Source organism: Diabrotica undecimpunctata, chromosome 3 (genome assembly GCF_040954645.1).
Source record: "Diabrotica undecimpunctata isolate CICGRU chromosome 3, icDiaUnde3, whole genome shotgun sequence".
Classification (NCBI taxonomy): Eukaryota; Metazoa; Arthropoda; class Insecta; order Coleoptera; family Chrysomelidae; genus Diabrotica; species Diabrotica undecimpunctata.
The window spans coordinates 50,477,906-50,503,378 of record NC_092805.1 but is presented as its reverse complement, the minus strand read 5'-3'; the positions used below and the strand labels follow the sequence as shown (position 1 = coordinate 50,503,378).

Below are 25,473 nucleotides of genomic sequence, written 5' to 3'. Positions count from 1 at the left end.
AGAATTTCTGAACAACTTGAGATTTGCAGACGTCATAGTCCTTATTGCAGACCGGGTAGCTCATGCCTGCCAGCTTCTTCAAGACCTTCAGAGCTCGTGTACAAGAGTTGGACTTGAAATTAATTTCTCCAAAACACAATATATGACCAACCTAGTACTGGCGAAAAACATCTCAACTAACGGCACGCAAATTGAACAGGTGTATAGCTATAAATATCTGGGCCACGAGATTAAATTAGGAAGAGATAATCAAACAACGGAGCTAAACAGGAGAATAGGTCTGGCATGGGCGGCTTACGGAAAACTGAGAGAAGTCTTTAGATCAGATATTCCCATGTGCATGATAAGGAAGGTCTTTGATCATTGTGTACCCCCAGTTCTAACGTATGGAGCAGAAACATTGACCCTTACCAGAAAAGTAATCAATAAAATACAAGTGGCACACAGAGCGATGGAGAGGTCAATGCTGAATATATCCCTCAGAAACAGAGTATCAAATACAATAATTAGGAGAAAAACTGGTATTACTGACGCAGTTAAAAGGATTACAACATTGAAATGGAACTGGGCGGAGCACATTTGCCAGATTAAAAGATGGAAGGTGGACGAAGAAAATTCTGGAATGGAGACACGATGCTTATCGTAATCGAGGACGATCTTCAACAAGGTGGTCAGATGGCATCAAAAGCATTCAGCACAACTAGATTCATGGTGCTCAAGTTAGAATGCATTGGAATTATTTACGGGAGGCCTATGTCCAGTAATGGACTCAAAACGGCTGATGATGATGATGACTTAAATAAAAAGGTTAGGAGAAATATGTAGTTTTGTTTTATAATTAAATGAAATGTTTACATGTTGTTTAACGGACTCTCCTATTGACTCTTCCAACTATTTCGTGTCGTAACGATCTGCTATGTCGTATCGTGACGATCTGCTCTGCATTTTACTATAGAGACAAAACTAAAACAACGCCAGTATATAATCTATACTTAAAAAAACATAGCTTTGATGCGGTAGAGTGTTATGGAAGACCCTGTATATCTTTAACTAATTTTAAAACTTGAAGCTTCTAGATACCTCCTATTTTTGTAAATAACTTTTTTTGGTATCTTCTTTCTATTATTATTTGGTAAAATATTTATTATACTTCTATCTAAGCACATTTAAAGAGTTCTTTAAAACTATAGGTAATATTCAAAACCAATTAGGAAAAAAAGATAAAAATAAGGATTTATAACTTGAAACCATTAATAAATGGCTAGTTGTCACCGAAAAGTACATCTAGAAAATGAAAGAAAAGAAAAGAACTTCAAGTTGTTTATTTTAATGGCTGTTAACAAATTTTCGTATTGACAGGTACATTTAACCAGTCTACTGTACCTTAATTAGAAAAACCCATGTTTAACCATATTAACTTTAAGAAAAATGTCGTATATCGTCGTTTGCAGAAATTGTTAGCGCATCCTGTGCGTTTCGCGGAATCGCACGGTATTTTCTTTATTTTTCACAAACTAACATCGCCAGCGCTCCCATCCACCTCGCTTTTTACAGTTCCAAGATTCCCCAGACTATTAGTTAGTCTCGTCAGACGAAATTCTGAAGACCTTTTGCTCGAAGAATCTCTCACGTCCTACGCAAGGCATTCGACTGCAAGTGCCGAAGACTCGAGGAAGACCACGGTTTGCCATTGCCATTAATCCACCGACTGTCGCCGGCTCAACATCTCGCATGAGAGTTGCCCGTTTCCATTTTTCCGAATTCGTTCGTCAATTTCGCGGGACACGAACATTGCTTTCTGTTTAGTGATAAAACAGTCTTCTTCTTCTGGAATTATAGTTATATTTCGTGTTGGCAGTGAATTTGCAGGGAACTGGTTTCGATAAGATTGCCCGTTGCAGAAAAACAAAATGCTCAGGTGAGTGTTTTTGTGAATTTAGGGGTTTCGGCGAAATAATTGGCGGCTTCAAATTATTTTTACGTTTCCATTTATTGATTTTTTTGTTTTATTTGCAGTCGATGCACTCTCCCAATATATATTCACAATATACAGCAATTTTTTAGACTGTAAATCAATGATATTTATTAAAAATTAAAACGGCAAATTATTTTTCAGAAATAATAATAATTTCGCTGGTTTGAAAACATAACCAAAAAAGGAATGAAATTATATTTGTCAAGTCAAATTTAAATAAATAATTAACAAATACAATATTGTTAATAATTAACTTAGGGCATATAATTTTTCTTATAAAAATTGTTGTAACCTTGTAACATATTTATATAACAAACAGAAAATTTTTTGTAGTAATAACCGTTAATTCAAAGACTCTGCAGACAAACAAAAAACAATCAAGATATTATTTGGATAATTAGTGAATTAACAAGGCTTGTACTGATTGTTTCCACAATTATATGCATCATTTAACCCTTTCAGACAGGGTTTCTTAAAAAAATGTTTAATACATTGTTTGGTAACTACAGAATTAGCAAAATGCTATTTTTCTGCGAAAATCTGTTTGCTTCCAGAAGATATATTATGATAGCGGAAAATGGGACTAGTTAATAATAAAAATAATGATTAAGTTAAAAAAATTAAAATAAATATTAAAAATAAAAAAAAACAAAAGGTCTCCTTTATATTTTTTAAAATATACAATGTTTTACTTCTGCACCTCAGACTTGTTGCCTCTTTCTTCTGATCAGTTTTGGACAGGTATTCTAAAATATAGAACGGAATATCACGTAGAGCCCTTGCTTCTACTATTCATTTTCTAAATAAGTTACTTCATCACTGGAGCTTGGTCTGCCTATTTTTTCACATTTTCCAGTTCTTGATCAGAAAGAAATTTTCCTGTGTCTCCACTTTGCATTCTGTTTAACTATTTACCGGCCAGATCTACTCTGTTAGTGTCTGTTATTATTTTTTTTGTGTCCATAGCGTTTGAAGAACTGCGTGTATTTTTGTAGAACACATATCTGTGTAATGGTCAATACTTTTTAATGTATTGAACAAATATTTCTTATAACACTCAATTGGGTATAATGTTTTGGCCGAGTTTAGAAATTTTTCTGTTAGAAACTGGTATTTTATAAATTGCCAATTTTCCGTACTTTTCTGATTTTTTAGTTTACATCTAACAGAAATTTTTGGCATTACTTTCAAATCTAATATTCTTTTCTTTTGTTATATCTGTCTGCTTTTTTTATTCGAATCACTCACGCTCAGTTCTAAGTCATAAAAACCCTCCTGATATCTATTGCAATGACCTAATTGAAAAATATTATGTGTACTAACTTATATATTAATGAATTCATATCCAGCATATTTAAGAATTTCATTTTCCAAATATTAAATTAGCTGCATAGTTTAGTAAGGGCTTGTTAATCGCTGGAGTTTGGAAATTGTTAGATGACATATTCTTGCCACTTATTTTTAGCAATAAATATATACAATTGCTGTAACAATAACAGTAATTCAATGCTTATTATCATTAAATAATATTTATATTGTCTTAAATCTTTTTCCTTCTTATACAAAATTCAAAACTTTACTGATTCACTATTTTCGATTCACTACTTGGAATCTTTATTGTTGTATAGTTGATAGAGCATTTTGAAATTCTATTATTAGTACCTCCGCTTTTCTTCTCATTAATTGACTATGGTTTGAACTATCGTTTGTCCATAAAAATGTGATGCTGTAAAGTACCAAATTGAATTTCTAACTAATCATTAATTTTTACTGGTGTATAGGAGATTCTCACAATCTAAAATAGTTTTTATTGTAATAAAATTGTGGGCTACCGGTTTCGAGGCTTACGATATCTGCCCCATAATCAGCCATAGCACAAAGGTTTTAGTTTTAATAAAAACCAAAAGCTAAAAACAACATGAAACAAACAATGAACACACGATACAAACAAAAGTCAAAACTAAAGTAAATCAAAATTATGCCAGCAACTACAACCTTAATTGAGTAAGAAAATTGATATTATATTATGTATAAAATGTTAACTTTATAATTGTATAATGAGAGATGTAAATTTAATTTATAAGAGAATTGGCACAATATTAAATATATCAAGACATCAGTGGCAATGGTTATAACCAGTCTGATGGAAACTGTACAATCTAGTCAATATAATGACAATAGTCAATAAAATGTTTATTCAATGTAAGGTACAAACAATTTAGGTCAAAAATAAAATTAAAAAATTAAACTTAGACGATTTATATAAAAGAAAGAGTTAGAACTTACATATCAGACACAAGAAGGCGCTCTTCTTCTTCTTCCTCTTTATAAGCAATTCTGCTTGTTCATTGGCGGATTAATACCTCTATGGAAGGTTGTCACTCCATCTTTTGTGCGGTCGTCTGATACTTTTTTTGCCAATTGGTGACTTATCTCTTGCTATTTTGACGACACGGGTCTCCTCCATTCTGCTTATGTGATTATTCCATTCTTTTTTCCATTTTGTGTCCATTCATTTATACACTGTACCTTACATTTTCTTCTAATGTCTTCACTTCCCTTTCGATCTCTTAGCGAATTTCCTGTAATTCTTCTCAGTACTCTCATCTCTGCCGTTTCCAGTAGCCTTTGATTTGTGGCTGTGTCAGATCTTTTTTCTGAGGCATATGTCATTATTGGTCTTACACTGGCTTTATAAATTCTTGACACTACAACCTTAATTGAGTAAGAAAATTGATATTATATTATGTATAAAATGTTAACTTTATAATTGTATAATGAGAGATGTAAATTTAATTTATAAGAGAATTGGCACAATATTAAATATATCAAGACATCAGTGGCAATGGTTATAACCAGTCTGATGGAAACTGTACAATCTAGTCAATATAATGACAATAGTCAATAAAATGTTTATTCAATGTAAGGTACAAACAATTTAGGTCAAAAATAAAATTAAAAAATTAAACTTAGACGATTTATATAAAAGAAAGAGTTAGAACTTACATATCAGACACAAGAAGGCGCTCTTCTTCTTCTTCCTCTTTATAAGCAATTCTGCTTGTTCATTGGCGGATTAATACCTCTATGGAAAGTTGTCACTCCATCTTTTGTGCGGTCGTCTGATACTTTTTTTGCCAATTGGTGACTTATCTCTTGCTATTTTGACGACACGGGTCTCCTCCATTCTGCTTATGTGATTATTCCATTCTTTTTTCCATTTTGTGTCCATTCATTTATACACTGTACGTTACATTTTCTTCTAATGTCTTAACTTCCCTTTCGATCTCTTATCGAATTTCCTGTAATTCTTCTCAGTACTCTCATCTCTGCCGTTTCCAGTAGCCTTTGATTTGTGGCTGTGTCAGATCTTTTTTCTGAGGCATATGTCATTATTGGTCTTACACTGGCTTTATAAATTCTTGACTTTATCTTAGTGTTAATGTGTTTGTTTCGTCATATAGTGTTATTAATGCATCCTGCCAGTCTATTTGCTTTTTGTACTTGATCTCTCATTTCTTTTTCCAGGTCTCCATAGCTGGACAGTGTAATTCCCAAGTATTTTATTTCAATTACTTGTTCAATACTGATGCCATCAATTTCTATTTTACATCTAGTTGATTCTTAGCTGACTACTATTGTTTTAGTTTTCTGAAATGAGATTTTCATATTAAATTATTTTGCTCTTATGTTAAATCTGTGGACCAGTCTTTGCAGACTATCTTTATCTTGGGCTATCAATATTGCGTCGTCCGCGTAACAGAGTATTTTTATTTCTTTGTTTTTCATTCTATATTATCTTCCTTTGTTAATGCTTTTGATGATTTTATCCATGATTAAATTGAAGAGCATGGTGCTCAATGAGCTCCCTTGTCTTATTTCGCTGCCTGCCTATTTCTATAGTTTCTGTAAGTTGTCCATCTATTCTGACTTCCATTTTGTTGTTTTGGTAGATGTTTTCGATAGTTTTTATAATATTTAGGGGAACTTCTCTATTATACAAAAGATGGGTTACATCTTTGAGTCTTACTCTGTCAAACGCTTTCTGTAGGTCAATCAGACACAAAAATGCTGGTCTATTATACTCTAGTGATTTCTCAGTAATTTGATTTATACCGAATATTGCATCTGTAGATGACCTTTTACTACGAAAAGTGACTACTACGCTATCACTGCTGTTTTCAAAAGTGTATTTTGTATTGTTCTTTGTGAGGGGCAAATGTATTATTAATACGTATTTCGTTTATGCTGCAGAGGTCCGTCAAAAAGTTTCCGTTTTCATTTATGATATTTTCATTATACCGCTGTTTTATTTCTTGAACTATATCATTGCTAACACGGGCGATAAAATCACCCATAATGATTATATATTCATCATTTGGGGTCTTGTTTATTACAGTCTGAAGGTTTTCGTAGAAGTTTTCCCTTATGGTGGTATCTCTGTTGTTCTCTGGTGCATAGATTGCTATCACATTTAGAGGTTTGACATCCAATTTCACTTTTACACTTACTATTCATTCAGAGGTATATTTACATTCTTGTACTAGGTGTTAAAATGTTCTGTGTACTAACAGAGTGACTCTGGTTTCTGACTTCTTTGGCTCTGGTTTCTTCTCCTTTCAAGAAGGCTCTCCTATGATATAAATACTATAGTTTTTCTCTTTGTAATGAAGTTCACCTAGTCACTATTACAATATCGTCTGCAAAACCTTGGCCTTAGATTCCAAAGCTGCTACATATATGAATCAGTTCATCAACGACTATATTCCCTAATGCTGGTACGGCATATTGATACGTTTCCGTGATATTATTCTCCTTTAAAACATCTGAAAAGTCCACTTGCATGTTGTGTTGTTTATTTTCTTCTTCATCAGTGCACTATGTATTGACCCGATAGAGGTATTATCAACCGTATCTTCAATGTCTAAGAATGCAGTAAGAGGAACTTCTTTTTGGTGTAAACTCCTTTTGAATTCCGACATCAGATTGTACATGGCAACTCCACCTGATTTCTGGTGCACCTGGCACAGTGGGTTTTTAATAAAATTGTTTTTCTTGTTCTATTCATTCAAGATTATTTTCATGATTTTTAACATGAATTAAGTTAGACTTATTTGCCTGTATAAGTTAGCTAAGGTGTAATTTGTTTTCCCAGTTCAGGAATAAACGCCACCTTCTTCGTTCTTCTCCAAACTTTGGGAATGTAACCTAGAGCACATATCGGGGGACCCATAATTAATTACAGTCCCTCTTGGATTAGCTTTTGAAGTCTACTTTTAATCTTACCCTCTATTAGGAATTGGAGATAATTATATCTATTATGTCTCCTTACCCGATCAAGATATGCAGTTTTCCGTTTTTTGATGATGTAGATCAGCTCGCGTTCTCTGCCTATGTGATGCAAATCTTTAAAGTTGATGGTATGGATAGTCCATCTTCTAGTGTATTCTTATAGTGAATTACTTTAAAAAATTACCCATTCACAGAGTCATCTATTCTATGCGAACAAAATAAAGTTTTATCGAATTCCATTATGCAGATAAAATATAAAATCTACCAGTTTCAAAACTTTAAAATAACTCAGGACAATCTGGGTAACAAAGTGTCATATATAAATGGTTTATTTATTAATATTCTAACTTGCGACTATTATGTTTATCTTCAGGAAGGTATCTCTGTTGGTCTAATGTAGACTTTTAAATAAACATAGTAATTTATAAACTTGGGAATATTCACACGTTTTTTTATTTTTATTTGTTTGTGGACTTATCTGTTGTGACACTTACGAAAAATTATATTATTTCTTGCCTTGTTTTTATGGTATGTTAGATAATATTTTACCTGGGTACATGATGCAACACAATGTTTTGCCCGTTAATTTTGTAATGTGTGTATGTTTGCTTATAAACTCGTTCCGTGGTATTCTGGATATAACTTTATTTTCACTAGTTATTTTTATTTTAAAGCTTATATAGGTGTTGTTAGAAGTTCTTACTGTTATTCAAAGGTACTCATTCACCTGTTTTTAAATCGATCATAAATAAATCATGAATGTGTTGCTTGTGTGAGTCCATTTCAAAGGTAAAAGAAATAATAAATTAGACTTACAATCAATTTAATTTAACTATCCAGACGACCGGTTTCGCTTTCTACAATATGCAAAGCATCTTCAGGTCTCGATACAAAGTTAAATAAATGCTGAAATAATAAACCTATATTAGGGTGTTGTCTAATAAAGATAAACAAAGATAGATGATATAAATTATATAAATTACAGTAATTATGCCAATATTACATGTCTGTGGTTTTTCAAAATGAATAAAATGTTTAAGCAGACAAGGTAAGACCCACAAATTGGTAAAATAGTCTATTATACTGTAATAATAAATGAACAAATAAATAAAACATTACTTACATGCCGGTACTCTATTAATTGATGGTTGAAAGAACATGGTTCAAACTATCTTGTATTGTTGATTGGAGAACTCAAGTCTGCTATTGTAATTGTTTGACAGTAAACGGGGAAGTTCTTGAGGAGACAGATTTTATCCAATGAAGTAGAGATAGGTGTAATGTAATTGTTTGTTTGATGAAAGTAATGTTCTATACCATTAAGTTATTTATATTTATTCTAGAGATATATTTATGAAATGTGTGTTATTTATTGAGATTTTTATCTTTGAAGGTGACAGTTGTGAGACAATGAATGAGAATAGATGTACAAATTGTGTGGGTGTGCAATTCTATCAACTTGTAATTATCAAATTTCTTTGATAAAGTCTTTACAACCATTTGCCACATATTGCAACAGAACTTCTGTTGCAATCAAAGAAATTTGATAATTACAAGTTGATAGAATTGCACACCCACACAATTTTTACATCTATTCTCATTCATTGCCTCACAACTGTCACCTTCAAAAATAAAAATCTCAATAAATAACACACATTTCATAAATATATCTCTAGAATAAATATAAATAACTTCTTGGTATAGAACATTACTTTCATCAAACAAACAATTACATTACACATATCACTACTTCATTGGATAAAATCTGTCTCCTCAAGAACTTCCCCGTTTACTGTCAAACAATTACAAGAGCAGCCTTGAGTTCTCCAATCAACAATACAAGATAGTTTGAACCATGTTCTTTCAACCATCAATTAATAGAGTACCGGCATGTAAGTAATGTTTTATTTATTTGTTCATTTATTAATTCATTACAGTTTAATAGACTATTTTACCAATTTGTGGGTCTTACCTTGTCTGCTTAAACATTTTATTTATTTTGAAAAACCACAGACATGTAATATTGGCATAATTACTGTAATTTATATAATTTATATCATCTATCTTTGTTTATCTTTATTAGACAACACCCTAATATGGGTTTAATATTTCAGCATTTATTTAACTTTGTATCGAGACCTGAAGATGCTTTGCATATTGTAGAAAGCGAAACCGGTCGTCTGGATAGTTAAATTAAATTGATTGTGAGTAAGTCTAATTTATTATTTCTTTTACCTTCGATCATAAATAATTTCAATGGATTAAATTTCCTCTTAACTGTGGAGATTTCTTTTTTAAATACATCAAGTAAAATTTGTAAAATAATGCTTATGTATCTTTTATTTTCTTTCCGGTTTATGTTTCTTATTTAAAATTTTGCATTATCTTCTTACTAACTGGATTAAATGTTAAACTAAAACTATTTTTTATTTCATCATCATTATCATCATCATCATCATCATCATCATCATCATCCAGCCTTTATTTATCACGTCCACTGCTGGACATATGCCTCACTTAAACTCCTCTAATCTTTATGATTTTGTGCTCTTTGTTGCCAATTTTTGGTGATACGGCCAATGTCATCAGCCCAAGGTGTAGGTGGTCGTTCTCTACTACGTTTGGCTGCTCTTGGCCTCCAATTTGTAATTTTGTTCGTCCATCGTGAGTCATGCATTCTCGCTACATGGTCTGCCCAGTTCTACGTTTCTTATTCGGCCCCGAAAAGTCACTCCCACCATATACCGTTCCATTTGTCTCTGTGTCACTCCCAATTTCGAAGCCGTAGTCTTGGTTAGAGTCATAGTTTTCGCCCAATAGGTCATGACCGGTAATATAATTATAATAATAGTCTCCCGTTTTATACCGCTGTCGCGGCTTTGGGAGTATAGCAGGGTAGTCTGCTATATCTGGTAATATGCATTGGTCAAATACTTTTTTTTAAGGCTAATTGGTATGCTGGCCCTAAGTGTGTCTCGCAGTTTTCCAAAGGCTGCCCACGTTAAAGTAATTCGTCTTTGGATTTCGCATGTTTGGTTATCCCTGCTGATTCTTATTTCATGACTCAAATACGTATATTTCTCCACCAGTTCTAGCACTTTGTCTTGAATAGTTATAAACTATTTCATAAACTTTGGTCAAGTTCATTCTGAGGCTCACCTTCGAACATGCAAAGTCCAATTCCTTTAATATATCTGTGGCTTCTCCTAAATTGTCTGTGATAAGGACAATATCATCTGCGAAACGGAGATGGTTAAGCTTTTCGCCGTTTATTGTTACTTCTTCTGTGGTCCCAATTGACCAACTTAAAGGCATACTCTAATACCGTTATAAATAATTTCGGCCACAATGTATCTCCTTGCCTTATCCCACATTTTATTTTTATTGGTCGGATTTTATCGTGTATTTTAACAGTCATAGTGGCACTTTTGTAAATATTGTACCTATAGTCAATCCTGCTGTCATCCATTGCTTCTATAAGACTATCTATTTCGCTCGTGTCGAACGCTTTATGAAAATCTATGAAAGTGAGGACAAGAGGTTTGTTGTATTCTATAGATTTTTCAATGAGTGTCTCTACTGTATGGAGGTGACCATTCGTACCATAATCTGAACGGAATCCTGCCGGCTTTCTCGGTTGCTAGAAATCTAATTTTTTCTCCAATTTTGATATCACTAACCTAGTGAAGAGCTTGTATATGTGGTTCAACAGGCTAACCTAGTAGAATTAGAATATGTGATGTCACTAACCTAGTGAAGAGCTTGTATGTGTGGTTTATTTTTTTTTATTGTGATGTTATTATTAACATGAATATTATGAGCTTTCGAAAGTTGTAGCTAAAATAACAAACTATTTTTTAAATAAAACTACGGGAAATGCAAAATATTTCACCTCTTGCCATATTTAGAATCCGGCAACACACATTGCGATTGATTATGTAGATTTTATTTGCAGGCCACTGACTTTACAGTTTACAATTTATTTGATCGCATTAGTGAGAACGTCAGTTGACGTCTGCACTTTACTTAACTGATACAGTAGCGCACCTAGAATTTGCCTCTGGGGGGGGGTTTTGGTTGGTCACCAAAATTTTTTTTATGATGTTACCTCAATTTTGAGTCCTTAAAATGTGTAAGTAACTGTCGGAAATGGGTCCTGGGGGGGTTTTAACCCCCAAAACCCCCCCTCGGTGCGCCACTGAACTGATACATTTAAATAATCTTTTATCATAATTCGTGATTTCGTTTAACCTGATAGCAGTGTTGTAAATGTGCAGTATACGTTTTTTAATTTTGAATCCATTTATTTAAAGGAATATTCTACACAGAAAGCTAAAAATGGAATAAGTCATCATCATCATCATCATAAGTGGCTCGACAATCCGTTGTGGATCTTGGCCTGCTCACAAAGTAGTCGCCACTCCTGTAGATTCCTGGCAACTTCCCTCCATCTTCTAACCCCTAGAATCTGTAGGTCTTCTTCCACATCATCAATCCATCTCATTCGTGGTCGTCCTCTGCTTCTTGTGCCCTCTGGTTTTGAAAATGTTAATCTCTTCGTGTATTCGTGATCTGACATCCTATCAATGTGTCCAGCCCATCTAAGTCTCTGCACTTTAACGAATTTCACAATATCTGGATCGGTGTATAACTGATACAGTTCAAAGTTGTATCTTCGACGCCATAGCCCATTTTCATTTACGGCCCCAAAAATCTTTCTAAGAATTTTTCTCTCAAAAATACCAAGAAGTCTTTTATCATTTTGAGATAAGATCCACGTTTCAGCCCCATATGTCAAAACTGGTCTTATTAAGGTCCTATATATATTAAGCTTTAGTGCACGTTTTATATTTTTATTTTTTAAATGTCTCTGGAGGCCGTGAACAGTTCTGTTTGCTATTGCTATGCGTCTTTTTATTTCGTCGCTTGTCGTGTTTGTTGCGTTTACTAGCGATCCAAGATATGTAAATTCTTTGACTTGCTCAAAGGTATGGTTGTTAATTTGAATTCTTTGTTGGATATTTCGAGGGTTTTTAGAAACCAACATATATTGGGTTTTTTCCTCGTTTACCACAAGTCCTAATTCACTTGCTGCGTCCTCAAGCCTTGTAAAACACTGCACCATGTCTCTCATACTTCTGCCCACTATAACTATATCGTCAGCGAATGCGAGAATTTGCGTCGATCTATTAAAAATAGTTCCATTCATTCTAATATTTAATTGTCTAATTGCCTTTTCCAGGGCAATATTAAAGAGCAGACACGCCAACGCGTCCCCCTGTCTTAGACCATTATTAATGTCAAAGAACGTAAAGATTTCTCCTTCAATTCTAACGCATGAGCTTACGTTTTGCATTGTTAGGTGGGTCAACTTAACTAACTTAGGTGGGATCCCAAAGTCTATCATTGCATTATATAATGCAGTTCTTTTCACACTGTCATAGGCTGCTTTGAAGTCAATGAAGGGATGGTGTGTTTCTATGTTATATTCTAGTGACTTTTCTAGAATCTGCCTATGTGCTTGAATTTGATGTGTAGTTGACTTTCCAGCAGTAAATCCGCATTGATATTGACCAACAATATCCTTTGTAAAATGTTTAAGTCTTTCAGATAATACATTGCCGAAGATCTTATACGCAGATGCTAACAGAGTAATGCCTCTATAGTTCTTACACTCCAGTTGATCCCCCTTTTTATGCAATGGATATATTATTCCCTTCAGCCACTCTTCTGGTACCCATTCATTCTGCCATATAAGTACTAGTAGTTTATGGATTGCTGCTAAAAGTTGATCACCACCTTTTTTATACATTTCCGAACAGATGTCATCGATTCCTGGGGCTTTATTGTCTTTGAGTTTTAGGATCGCATTTGACACTTCTCTTCTTGTTGGGTCTTCACTGTGTAGTTTAGTAAAAATGGAATAAGTAAGGAACAATAAACTATTGCAACGTAACCAAACTAAACTAAACGTCTAAATTTATTTTTGAAAGATATTTGTTGAAATTTTTGGATTGGTTAGATGTTAGGACGAAATACAGTGTTTATGCACTAAAAATAAAAGAAATCTCATTGTGTATATGATCTTTCCCTAATAGCCATATTTTGAATCTAATAACCATGCGTTATGAAACGTCTTCAACAATTTAAAGAAAAACAAGTTGAGAGCTCCACTCTCAAGTTTATTTTAACTGAATATCTAAAGATTATAAACAAATTTCTATTTCGATTAAATTTTGTTAGTCGACTGCTATACATAGGCCTTCCGTAAATACCTCTATTGTATTGTATTAGATCTTGAAAACCTTAAATCCAGTTATTCTGGATGAGCTTAATGTCATTCGATCATCTTGTTGGAGAAAATGACCCTGGCAACATGTCCTGCCCAGTTTCATTTCAGCGTTGTAATTCTTTTAACTGCGACGGTAATACCAGCTTCTTTCCTAACTATTCGATTTGAAACTCTGTCTCTAAGGGATGTATTTAACATTGACCTCTTCAATTAATTACTTTTCTGGTAAGGGTCAATGTTTCTGCTCCATACGTTAGAACTGGGAGTACACACTCATCAAAGACCTTCATTTTCAAGCAATCGGGAATATCTGATTTAATAATTTCTCTCAGTTTTCCGTAAACTGCCCATGTTAGTCCTATTCTCCTCTTTAACTTTGTTGTTTGATTGTCTCTTCCTAATTTAATCACGTAGCTCAGATATTTATTCAGAAAATCACTTATTCAATTTGCCTGCTATTAGTTAAAATGTTTTTGGCCACTACTAGGTTGGACATGTATTGTATTTTGAAAAACTTAATTTTAAGGCTAATTCATGTACAAGATCTCTGAAGGCCTTGAAATAGTTGGCAGGCATGATCTACCCGTTTTGCAATAAGGACTATATCATCTGCAAACCCTAAGTCGTTCAGGAACTCCCCATTTATATTGACCCCAATATTTTCTCAATTATTGTTTCTCATAGCACGCTGTAATAAAGCAGCGATGAATTATTTAGGAGGGATAGTATCTTCTTGCCTAATACCCTTCTTCAAGGGAAATATGTTTGTGTCCCCATAGTACATTCTGACTGCAGCTATTGCGCTATTATATATATATATATATATATATATATATATATATATATTTATATGTATATATATATATATATATATATATTTATATGTATATATATATATATATATATAATATATATATATATATATATATATCCGAAGAAGAGTTGTGTACTTATAATCAATACTGCACTCTGTAAGAGCTCTTAATATGTGTTATGATGGAATGAGTCAAATGCTTTCTCAAAGTCTACAAATATTAATATCATAGTTTACTCTATTTAATAACTTTTTTTATCAAGGATTTTATTACTTATAGGTGGTCATTGGTTTCAAAGCCACTCCTAAATCCGGCTTGCTCTAGTGGTTGATAAAAAACTAGCTTAGGTCCCAGTCTGTTAGTAATTATTCTCATAAAAAGCTTATATAAATGAGATAACAAGCTGATAGGTATATTGTTTCCAATTTTTGTTACATCACCTTTTTTATGCAACATTATCATAGTGGCACTATTCCATTTTTTTTGGTGTAATTCCTTTAAAGTTGCAGGTATTATAAAGAGTTTTTAAGGGTTTCAGAATGTATTGGCCTTCTAGTTTTATCATTTCACTTACAATCTCATCTTATCCAAGTGTTGTTTTGTTCTTTACGAGTATACCTTAGTAAGTTCCTCTGATGATTGATTTTGTATTACTGGGATTTCTACCTGTAGAATATGAACATGTCGACTATATAATATTTGATAGTATGTTAAGAATCCCTTGTTGTTCATACATATATGTTCTTGTTTATTTTTAACTTACTAATATTCCTCGTCCCTGTTCTCAACTTAAGTTTTAAAACGTTTAGGATTTTGTTTTATTCTAGGGTATTAGTTGTTTCTTTAGTGTTCTCTTATGTATTTCCTAAGGGCTTTTGAAACAGTTTTGTATTCGATTTTTGCTTGTTTGCTTGTCTTGGCCTTTCCGTAACTTTTTGGAACATCCACCAACGTTTAGTTGAGCTGTTTAATATTGGTTTTATTTTACACATCTTTCTGTAGGTTACGCTTTATTTGTTCCTGATATGCCCTTGTGTTAGTTATAGCAGTTAATATTACATTTTTAATCCTTGTTACCAAATTTCTTCTTTCCTTCTTTATATTCAAGACTATCTTTAGTCTTACCATCCTATGGTACTTCCGTTTAAAAATTAATTTAATACAGTTAGGTCCTGAACAGTATTCTTTTCCTGTATAAGTATTCCGTGGATTCCGTATTTAGTCCTTTGACTTTGATTTTTGTTTGTGTTGGCGCCGCTCTCTTGGGTGGGAAGTATTTCAGCATGATTCTTATTTTACATAATGCTAGGCTATGGTCGCAACCTACATCTGCCAAGTTGAGAATATCAGTGAAAATCGCTGGGAATGAAATATAAGCAAACGATAACATCGAGGAAAGCTGGGAAAAACTCAAAAATAGAGGCATTTAATCGAGTCAAATGAAAGGATGTTATCCACTTATTGTACGCAAGAGAGATACCTCTAGGAATAATCAAAACGATCGAAAATATCTACCAAAACTGCTATGCAGACGACGCAATACTACTCTCTCAAAGTGATGATGATTTACAACGTATGCTGCACCAATTTAATATAACCGCCAGAAAATTTAACATGTTAATTTCCCCAAAAATGACAAAATGCATGGTTACAACAGCAAATTTACTAAAATGTAAATTGGAGCTGGAAGGTCAGATAGAAGACCACGTGATAGACTTTAAATATCTAGGTATCATATTATCTAGCTACGGAAAGCTCGAAACTGAAGTGGAAGATCAAGTGGATAGAGCAAACAGAGCCGCAGGCTGCCTAAATGAAACAATATGGAGAAACAAAAATATCGGAAAAAAAAACGAAAGGTAGAATTTACAAAATAGTCATCAGACCAATAATGACATACGCGGCAGAAACAAGACCTGACACAGAGAGGACAAAAAGGATGTTAGAAACAGCAGAGATGAAAACACTTAGAAAAATTGATGGTAAGACACTAAGGGACAGAGCTAGAAGTACAGATATACGACGTAGATGCAAGGTGGAGAGCGATCGTATAAGCCGAATGATAACAAATAGAGTAGTAAAGACAGCAAGAGACGGTTCCCCAATAGGAAGACGATCAGTAGGAAGACCACGAAAACGATGGAACGACAACTTACTGGAGGAACATTGAAAAACAGACAGAGTCATGTCTATATAAAAAGCAGAAAAAGAAGAAGAAGGTCCTAAACAGCGTCTTTTTTGTTAGTAATTTTAAAGGCAATTACGTTCTTGTTTAAGCCATTTGATGATTGCCAGGTCCACTTTCTTTGAAGGCTTTTTTAAAAAAGTTTTTTTGTGTAATCTTGATGTAAAAAAAATGGTAACAGTAAACAAGAGTAAAGAAAGAAAAAAGAGAGAAATGATAAGTCATGGCTGATTATTATTAGGGATTAGACCTACATAACAGGAAACCACTTAATCCATCAATCTTAGGGCAAAAAATTAACATATTTATAAATAAACTCTAATATTATTATATTAATATAAATTAACTATACTCAAAGCTCCAATGTGTTAAAAGATTACCAAATAAAATATTTTACCTATACAAATAATTTTTGCAACAAAAATACCTGTCATATTGTTACTCAAAGACGCTTTCATCTTTCTTTCGTCATATATATGAAATTTATTATTATTCAATATTTTCCATATGAAAAGAATGTGATTTGTTGCTATTGACATTCAAAATTTATATATAGTTTTAACTAAGTTGTTGGATCCGGTAATAATGATGATTAATAATCTACTCGATCCGCTTAAAGATCGAAATAGAGAACAACTAATTCTATTGTTTTGTTTACTTCGCTGTTACTGTAAATAACGTTTTTAATTAACCAAAACTAAATGATAAACATAAGATACATAAACAAACAATAATTCTATGAATATTTAATTAGATGTCAACGGCATTTTGTTTTATAATTAAACACAATTACATTAATAAATTTATAGAATTTAATAGGAACAATAATATAATAAGTTTTATACAGCGTGTTTCATTAAGAATTGTCAATTGATTTAACACTTAACCAAAATACTCCTCCTTACCGAGATACAGACTGTTTTATTACAAATATTCTAAAATGATTTTAGCCCATTGTTTGAATACCTTCCAATATTTTTTGTGCAAACTTGACAAACAGTTTACACATGTTAGGATACTTTAACTAGTGTTAAAAGATAGTTTTCCGCTGCTACCAGAGGCGTGGTGTAGGGATAGATACTTCATTTTTCACCCTAACAACCTACGCCACTGTCGTAATAATAATTTCAGAATGTTTTTGATTTGTCGATACTTTTTTAGTAAATATCATCAAGTTATTTGCATTTAAAGGTAATTTTTAAAATACAATAATCTTATTTTATCCAGTAGCGCACGTAGAATTTGCCTCTGGGGGGGGGTTTGGTTGGTCACCAAATTTTTTTTTATAATGTTACCTCCATTTTGAGTCCTTAAAATGTGTAAGTAACAGTGTCGGAATAGGGTCATGGGGGCGGGGGGTTGACACCCCCATAACCCCCCCCCCTCCTCGGTGCGCCGATTTGATCGCTAACATCCATTTCACACGGGTTATAACTATGTCACTAATAAAGTTACACAATTTACTAGATTCAGTAAATTCGATTTCAAATGATTTTTTCATTTTAATGTTTTAGTTCATAAAAATCAGAACTAATATTTTTATGACACAAAGACAATTTTTGTTGATAAGTTTTAAAACTATTGTTAATATACTGCTAAATTTAATAACAATAGTAACAATAAATCTATTTAATAAATTTTCAAAGTGGCCTTCTTTCACTTCAATACATTTTTATATTCCATCAGAAAAAATTCTCGTAACTTTCAGAAATAAGTTCTGTTAATTTCTACTAAAATTTTCGCCATTCTCTATTTTTTGCCATAATTCTTGTCGGGTATTAATTTGTTGATCATACACAAGTGTCATTAAAAATAAAAATCTAATGGAATAAAATTAGGACTCCGAGCAGGCCACAGAAAATCACTTCCTCACCCTATTCATCTATGAGGAAACTGTTCAAATAATTTCTCACCACCAAGGAAATATCTGGTGGAGCGCGATCTGAAATAAAACCCATATCTCTTCTTTGGTTCAATTGCCGTTGAAATTTACAGGTAATTTAAAGGTACTTATTAAATTATGTCTTAAAATTCCACACCAAACATTAATTCTCAGTTCATGTTGAAAGTGTACTTCTCTTACGGCAAGTGTATTTTCGTTATCTCAAATGTGGCAATTTATCAGTAGAAAGAATATTGCTAAGGAAATTGTTTTTTGCATTTATTTAGCCATAACAAATTGTGCAAATTCCATTCGTCGAGGAAGGTCTGTGGGTAGTAAGTTCTGCAAGTAAAATAGTAAGGTGTTAAGGCTCCTTTTTTTAATGTTCTGAACACTAAAGAGCATGGCTTATTCCAGTTATTGCTGATAAACGTCTGGTACTTAACTGAGGTTCATTAGCAATTCTTACTAACACATCATCCTCCTAATTCACTGCAATTATTTTTCAACGTCCTAGATCTCACTTTGGACGGAATTGACCAGTTTCTGCTAACCAATCATATTTTTGAAAGTCCTGTAATGGGATTGTCGTGTGTTAGGATACAATTGTAGATATTTTTGACAACAAGCGAATATCTGGCTACGAACTAATGCACAAAACAACGAACAGAAATGAATGGATACACCTAAGGGTAGCTTACATCCGATGATGGATAGAATAGCTATTGATGATGATGATGATAATTAATTGAAACTACTTAATGTGGCGAGAACAATAACAAAAAGATAACAGTTCGACACTTAAGCATTTTTCGAAAAACATATTATGAAATCCTTTTATCTATATCATTTATTATATCATCTATTACCTTCAATGAGATCATCATGATCCGATTGACCTGAATTTTGATTTACCTAATATTTATTAAATGATGAAGAAACATGTGGCTATTGATCACCCTTTGGTATATCTTTTTTTAATTCAAGTAATTTTAGTATTGGATCAAAACATCTTAATGCTTTTGATCCAAAAACCTTGTCATGTTAGTTTTTATCTGATCAATGAGGACTTTAAATGCATCCTGTCTCCTGCATGGTAGTTTGTTTTCGATAAAAATTTTATATGATTCTAAAGATGATATTTCAATAACTTTTTGTTAACCATTTCTATTATTGCTTTAACAAAGTTTTGTGCAGCGTCAAGCACGTTTGAAAAAATATTTCTAATATCTTTTAATTTATTTTGTGCACTAGACAATGCGCCGTGCTTATACTTAATCTAAATTTTAGTTTGTAATAATCTCATAAAGAAGTGGTTATTTTATACATCAAGAAAAAAATCACGACAGGCAGAATAATTTCAAAAAAATAAACTTCTGAATACTATTAACCTACTTCGAACCTTTGAATTAAAATCAGGAGAATTCGCTATCATGGAGAGAGATATATAATTAATTTTAAATCTACATATTTGCAATGTGATATATCATCTTTTATAGAATGATTTTTTGCCCACTTCGACCATTTATCAAAACGGCCAAACACTGTTACGATTTTGTGCCATTTGTTCTTTGCATCAATGAATGAATCAAACGGCGAAATCAGAAGCAAGTAAAAAAAATTCAGGAGATCGGTAGCTACATTATCTTTGGGTAATGGTAAAGGTTCAAACATTTTTTCAGCATAAATTTTTTTCATGGATAGATACACACAAGGAAGGTAAACACCTTAAGAAGAATATTTAATTTGCTCTTGAGGATTTCAGTGAAGATGACGCGTACGTGTAGTTAGTCTATTCAGTTTGTTTTAGTGCTGCCAGTACTGTTTCAAATTCTACAGAATCAAGAGCCATCTTGTAATCGATAAATGTAAGAAAGGCCAGTGGTATGTTGTACTTGATGCAGTCTTTAAATAATATCTTTATGGTATGCAAGTGGCCATGTAACATATCCTGCCCTGAAGCCTACCTTTTTTTATGCTGACACAAATTAAGTTCATGTGTTAGTCTCTTCATTAAGATTTTCTTAAAGAAATTGTACATATGTGTCAAGAGGCTTATGAGTCCATAATTTTCTAATTAAGTAATATCAACTTTTTGTGTAACAGGACTATCACTACATTGTTTCAGTATTTTGGAATTGTACTCTCATTTAAGCATTTATTAAATGGGTCGCTTACTCATTTTAGTAGGATGTCTTCTCCTGATTTATTGCCTCAATAAAGAGCCTATCGTTATCATAACACCGATCATTCGATTCTATTTATTACTTGTGTCGGGAAATTATCTTGTGGTATCTGGTTGGTATAGAGGTCTTTATAGAACTCTTTAGTTATTTTCGGAATGTCCTGTTTATGTGTTGTCACCTTTCCGTCTTTGTCTCTCAGCGTGTAAAGTTATATATATCTTTTCTCAATATTTCTAATCTTTTTTCTTTTCTCCGTTTGAGTAATTACATTAGTATTATGTCTTTTTAGATCTTTTCTAATTTCTGCTGAAATACGTCACCAGTTAGAGACATTTATTAGAACGCTACATCAAATGTACTACTACATTAAAACACAAAAAATTTTAGCTTAGGTCGAAGAGTAAGACAAGGAGATAATATTTCTCCTTGTCGATATTAAACTATCTAGTCCACAGTACCATTCCGCAAATTTTGAGAAAAGTTAAAGATATTTTAGAAAAAAATAATTCTCTATCAGAATGTTACAACCCTCTAATTAAAAAAGAAATTATATTATCAAAAATCAATTTAATTCCAATACCAACCAAAACAAACTCAAACCATACCTAGCAATAATAATAATAATTTCACTAACTCCAACAAATTCTATATATCCTTACCATACATTATTGGATTTTCTGAACAAATGTCAAAAATGTTAGCAAAGTATAATATTAATGTTGGACATAAATCATCAAAAACATCTGGAAAATATTTTTCAAAATTTAAACCTAAAATTAATAAAGACCATCAACCAAACGTTATTTATAAAGTAAATTCTAAAGACTGTAATTCAATATATATTGGACAAACACACCAATAGCTACATAGAAGAATTGTTGCACATAAACATAGTGTACAAACCAATGCATTAAACACAACAGCCCTAGCCAAATATTCTCTAGAAAATAGGCATTGTTTTGATTTTAAAAATGTACAGATTTTGGAAAAAGAACAAAATTACAACAAAAGATGCATATTGGAGATGATTCACATAAAAAAAGATCCAAATTCCATCAATAATAAGACTGACATCAAAGATCTTTCCAATATGTATTATAATTTAATAAATTGAGTTGTTTTTTAAATGCACTATGGCAGATATTTAAGATACGACTCTGAACCACTCCTATTTTAAGATACCTACCTGTCAGATGTCATCTGTCAATGTCAGATACCAATTGTTTATTAAAGTGCTTATTGAAAATGGTAAATTTGCCGAAACGTTTAAGCAAAAGTTAAATAGTTTTATTTACACCAGACCGACAAACTTTATATATATATATATTTATATATATATATATATATATATATATATATATATATATATATATATATATATATATATATATATAAAGCTTAGTCGAAGATTGTGTATTTCTAGTTTTTAATCAAAGTCAACCGATAAAATTAGCTATTATTATCTGGTTCGACCAGGGATAAAATGCGAATGAAAGTACATAATACCTATGTAATTGTAAGAATTAAACAACTATTGAATACAAATAAAGCATATTAGCAGGTAAGAAATACATGAAGTGTTATTTTGACGCAACTAGTAATCAGAGTTACTGCAGTTAGAGATAATAACAAGGTAACACGTCAATTTATTAAAAAAGAAAAAGAAGTAGAATGCTAGCTCGTTACAGGTAACGCTTTAATTATAGTGGTAATGTGGCTCACCGGCTGTGTTTTTGTACTACGTGGGATGAATTTTAAAAGGAAATACAGTATTATTTGAAAATTATATATAAACATTTATACCTATTTATATATTGGTTTATTAGTAAGATTAATTAGGTATACTGTATCCAGAAATTTAGTGTCTCATTATAAAAGTTATTTTAATAACAGCTGTAAAACTGAATAATCCCTTGTAAATACTCTATTGTTGTATAATTATCACAGCTACCAAAGCTGCCAGGACCGGCATAATAGCCAAGCATAGCACAACTGTATATATAATCAGATCAAATATTATCATTCAAGCTTAATGTTAAAAAACTCTTTTTATAAACATACAAATTTCCCATAATTATTGTTATTAATCATTATTCTCAACGAAGAAAATGTTTTGTGTGTGTTTTGTGTTTTATTGGCACTAGTTTTCACACTGGCCAGTCAATTTCATAATGATTTTTTTAGACTATAACTTATCAATAACTCAGGGGAGTACTGTGTAGTGTCTGTGTTAAGTAAATGTCTTGTTACTTTAGTAAAGTCGACTTCATTGTCTTTACAAAGAGACGCTAATTGTATCTGAGGTCCCTTCGGTGAGTACCGATTTACTCGTTTTAAAAGGTTCATATTTATTCATGTTGACTTGTTATGTTTAAGTTTTCCGTTTCATGTCTGAAAAAGTTGGCAAAAAATGGGAAATATTCTTTATTAATAATTTTACGAAAAAAAATTATTCTTCATTAAAGGTTATGCATCACATAGAAATCATTAACAGATAATCTTATAAAATATTAAGTGGTAGATAGGAAAAATCAAAATTATTAATTAATACTGAAGAGGAAAGTGATTTTAAATTTAGATATGCAAGAAAATGTATTTTAAAATGTTTGTAGCTATTAAAAATTATGTCCAAGTTTAGATTCATGGCCTTCTAATAATTAAATAATACATTTAAAGTAAAAAGTAAATAAAAAAATACTTTTGCATTTGTTGATTTTGTATATTGAATAAGGTAAATTAGAAATAAAATTAAAAATTAATGCACCTACTGATACATCATTAAAAGGCCATGAATATAAATTTAAAAATAATTTTTAAATCCTACAACCAAATTAAAATAATAATTTATGCTGCACCTAAATTTAAAAGCACTTCACTTTTAAGCATAAATAAATATTTTTGATTTTCGCTGTATACCACTTAAAATTTTATAAATTTGATTATTGATTATTGATTTCTATGAAATGCAGAAATGTTTATGAAGAATAGTTTTTTTCATAAAATTAATAATAAAGAAATTTCCCATTTGTTGCCAACTTTTTCAGACATACTTTATACCTTACTAACAATTAAAACACTTCTTTCCTTACATGAAGTATAAAATATAATCATATTTAGCTATATGTATATATCTACATTAATTCATTTTAATTTTCACTTCACCATTTTATTATTTCACTTGCAATTTTTTTAACAAAACAAAAATTGTTTATGACTTTCAAAATTTGGATATATTTAATAAAGAATCGAGACAGGAAATATAATAATTAATTAATTCTAATACTCCATCAGTTTATGTATTTTTTCCCTTAATTATCTAGATATTTATTTAAATTAAATATGTAATGTAAATGACAAATAAAATATAAAATTCGTTAAGCCGGCCCTTTTTACTATTTACCTGAAGAGGCAAATCCCTTTATGGCTTCGACTTTATCAGCGGGATACTTTTAAATTCTGCATAAGTCAGTTCTTAAAATTGTGAATGAAGTATATACATCTTCCCGTTATATATTCTTATCTTTTTTTAGAGCTTCACCTTCGATTTATGTTTCTCTAATCAACTTTTTGAGTTGTGCATTCGATTAAGTGTTCATTATAATGTTTCTAAATTTAATCTACCATTTAATTAGCAAACATTATAGATAGAGTTCCCACACTTCATTAGTTCCAATAAAACATTTTTGTTTTGTTGGAACAGTGCTGTAGTCAAAGTTGTATCGCGAATATTGTTGATGTTAAAAAATGAAATTAAAAAAAAATCCAAGATACAAATGACGTCAAGGATCGTCCCAAAAGTGGTAGAAGTCGATGTACAACAGCAGCATTAGACTGGCAAGTAACATTGATAGCTCATAAAAATTGTCTGGAATCTACAAGTGGTATATTAAAGAAAAATTTCTAGGCTTCAAGGACTGAATATTTCACGGCAAACAATAACACGCAGACTAAATGCGGTAAATTTGTATCGTAGAATACCGCTAGGTGTTCCTAAACTAACCTACCAACACAAAATAGTTAGGTTGCAATGTGCTAGAGAAATATTGCATTTTGGTCCTAACTGGAATAACGTGATGTTCTCTGATGAGTCAAAAATTGGCTTGATATCTGATTTGCGAAGAAAACTGGTTTTGAGGGCACCAGGACGACAAGCCCGACTAGAAACAGCCCAACCGCGTGTCCCATTTGAAGGTGGCAGTATTATGGTTTGGGGTGGTATTATGAGTGGTACACGGACACCACTGCTGGTTCTGGAGAGAAGAATCACTGAGAGTGCTGTGTACATCGAGGAAGCTTTAAATCCTGTCTTACGTCTATTCCGAAGGGCAGTAGGGAATTAAATTGTGTTTATGCATTCAACGCATCTCCTCATCAAACAGCAGCAGTACAAAATTTTCTGGAAGAAGAAGGAATATCTACATTACAGTGGCCCTCGAATAAACGACATAAACGTTATTGAACATGCTTGGGACATTCTCAAAACACGCATCAAGAAGCGAAACAATCCCTCTATTACACTTCGAGAACTAAAAGATACTGCTCGTGAAGAATGGGAGAGAATTCCGCAAGCCCAGCTCGACCAGTTAATCGGCAGCATGCCAAATCGCCTACAGGCATGCATACAGGCCAATGGAGGAAATACTAATTATTAGTTTTATTAAAAATTATTTTTTTCTATATTAATTTATTTTTAAATTTAAGTTGTACATTTTAAATTTTTCACTCCATGAGAATAAATAATTTTTTTGCATATCGTTTATCTGGTTTTGAGATTTATTTAATATTGTTGAGAATTGAAACAAAATGATGTTTAACTATTCAGAAGTTTATATTTATAAAAATCAAT

General features: G+C 32.0%; 1 protein-coding gene across 1 annotated transcript in view; it reads left to right on the top strand.

The window, feature by feature from the left end:
- Positions 1 to 1,589: 1,589 nt before the first annotated feature.
- LOC140435590 (uncharacterized) overlaps positions 1,590 to 25,473 on the top strand; it is a 266,810-nt gene continuing 242,926 nt past the window's right edge. The window contains exon 1 of the mRNA XM_072524337.1: positions 1,590 to 1,918. Within this exon, the coding sequence (XP_072380438.1) occupies positions 1,911 to 1,918 (8 nt within the window). The 5' untranslated portion in view covers positions 1,590 to 1,910. The remainder of the gene's footprint in view (positions 1,919 to 25,473) is intronic.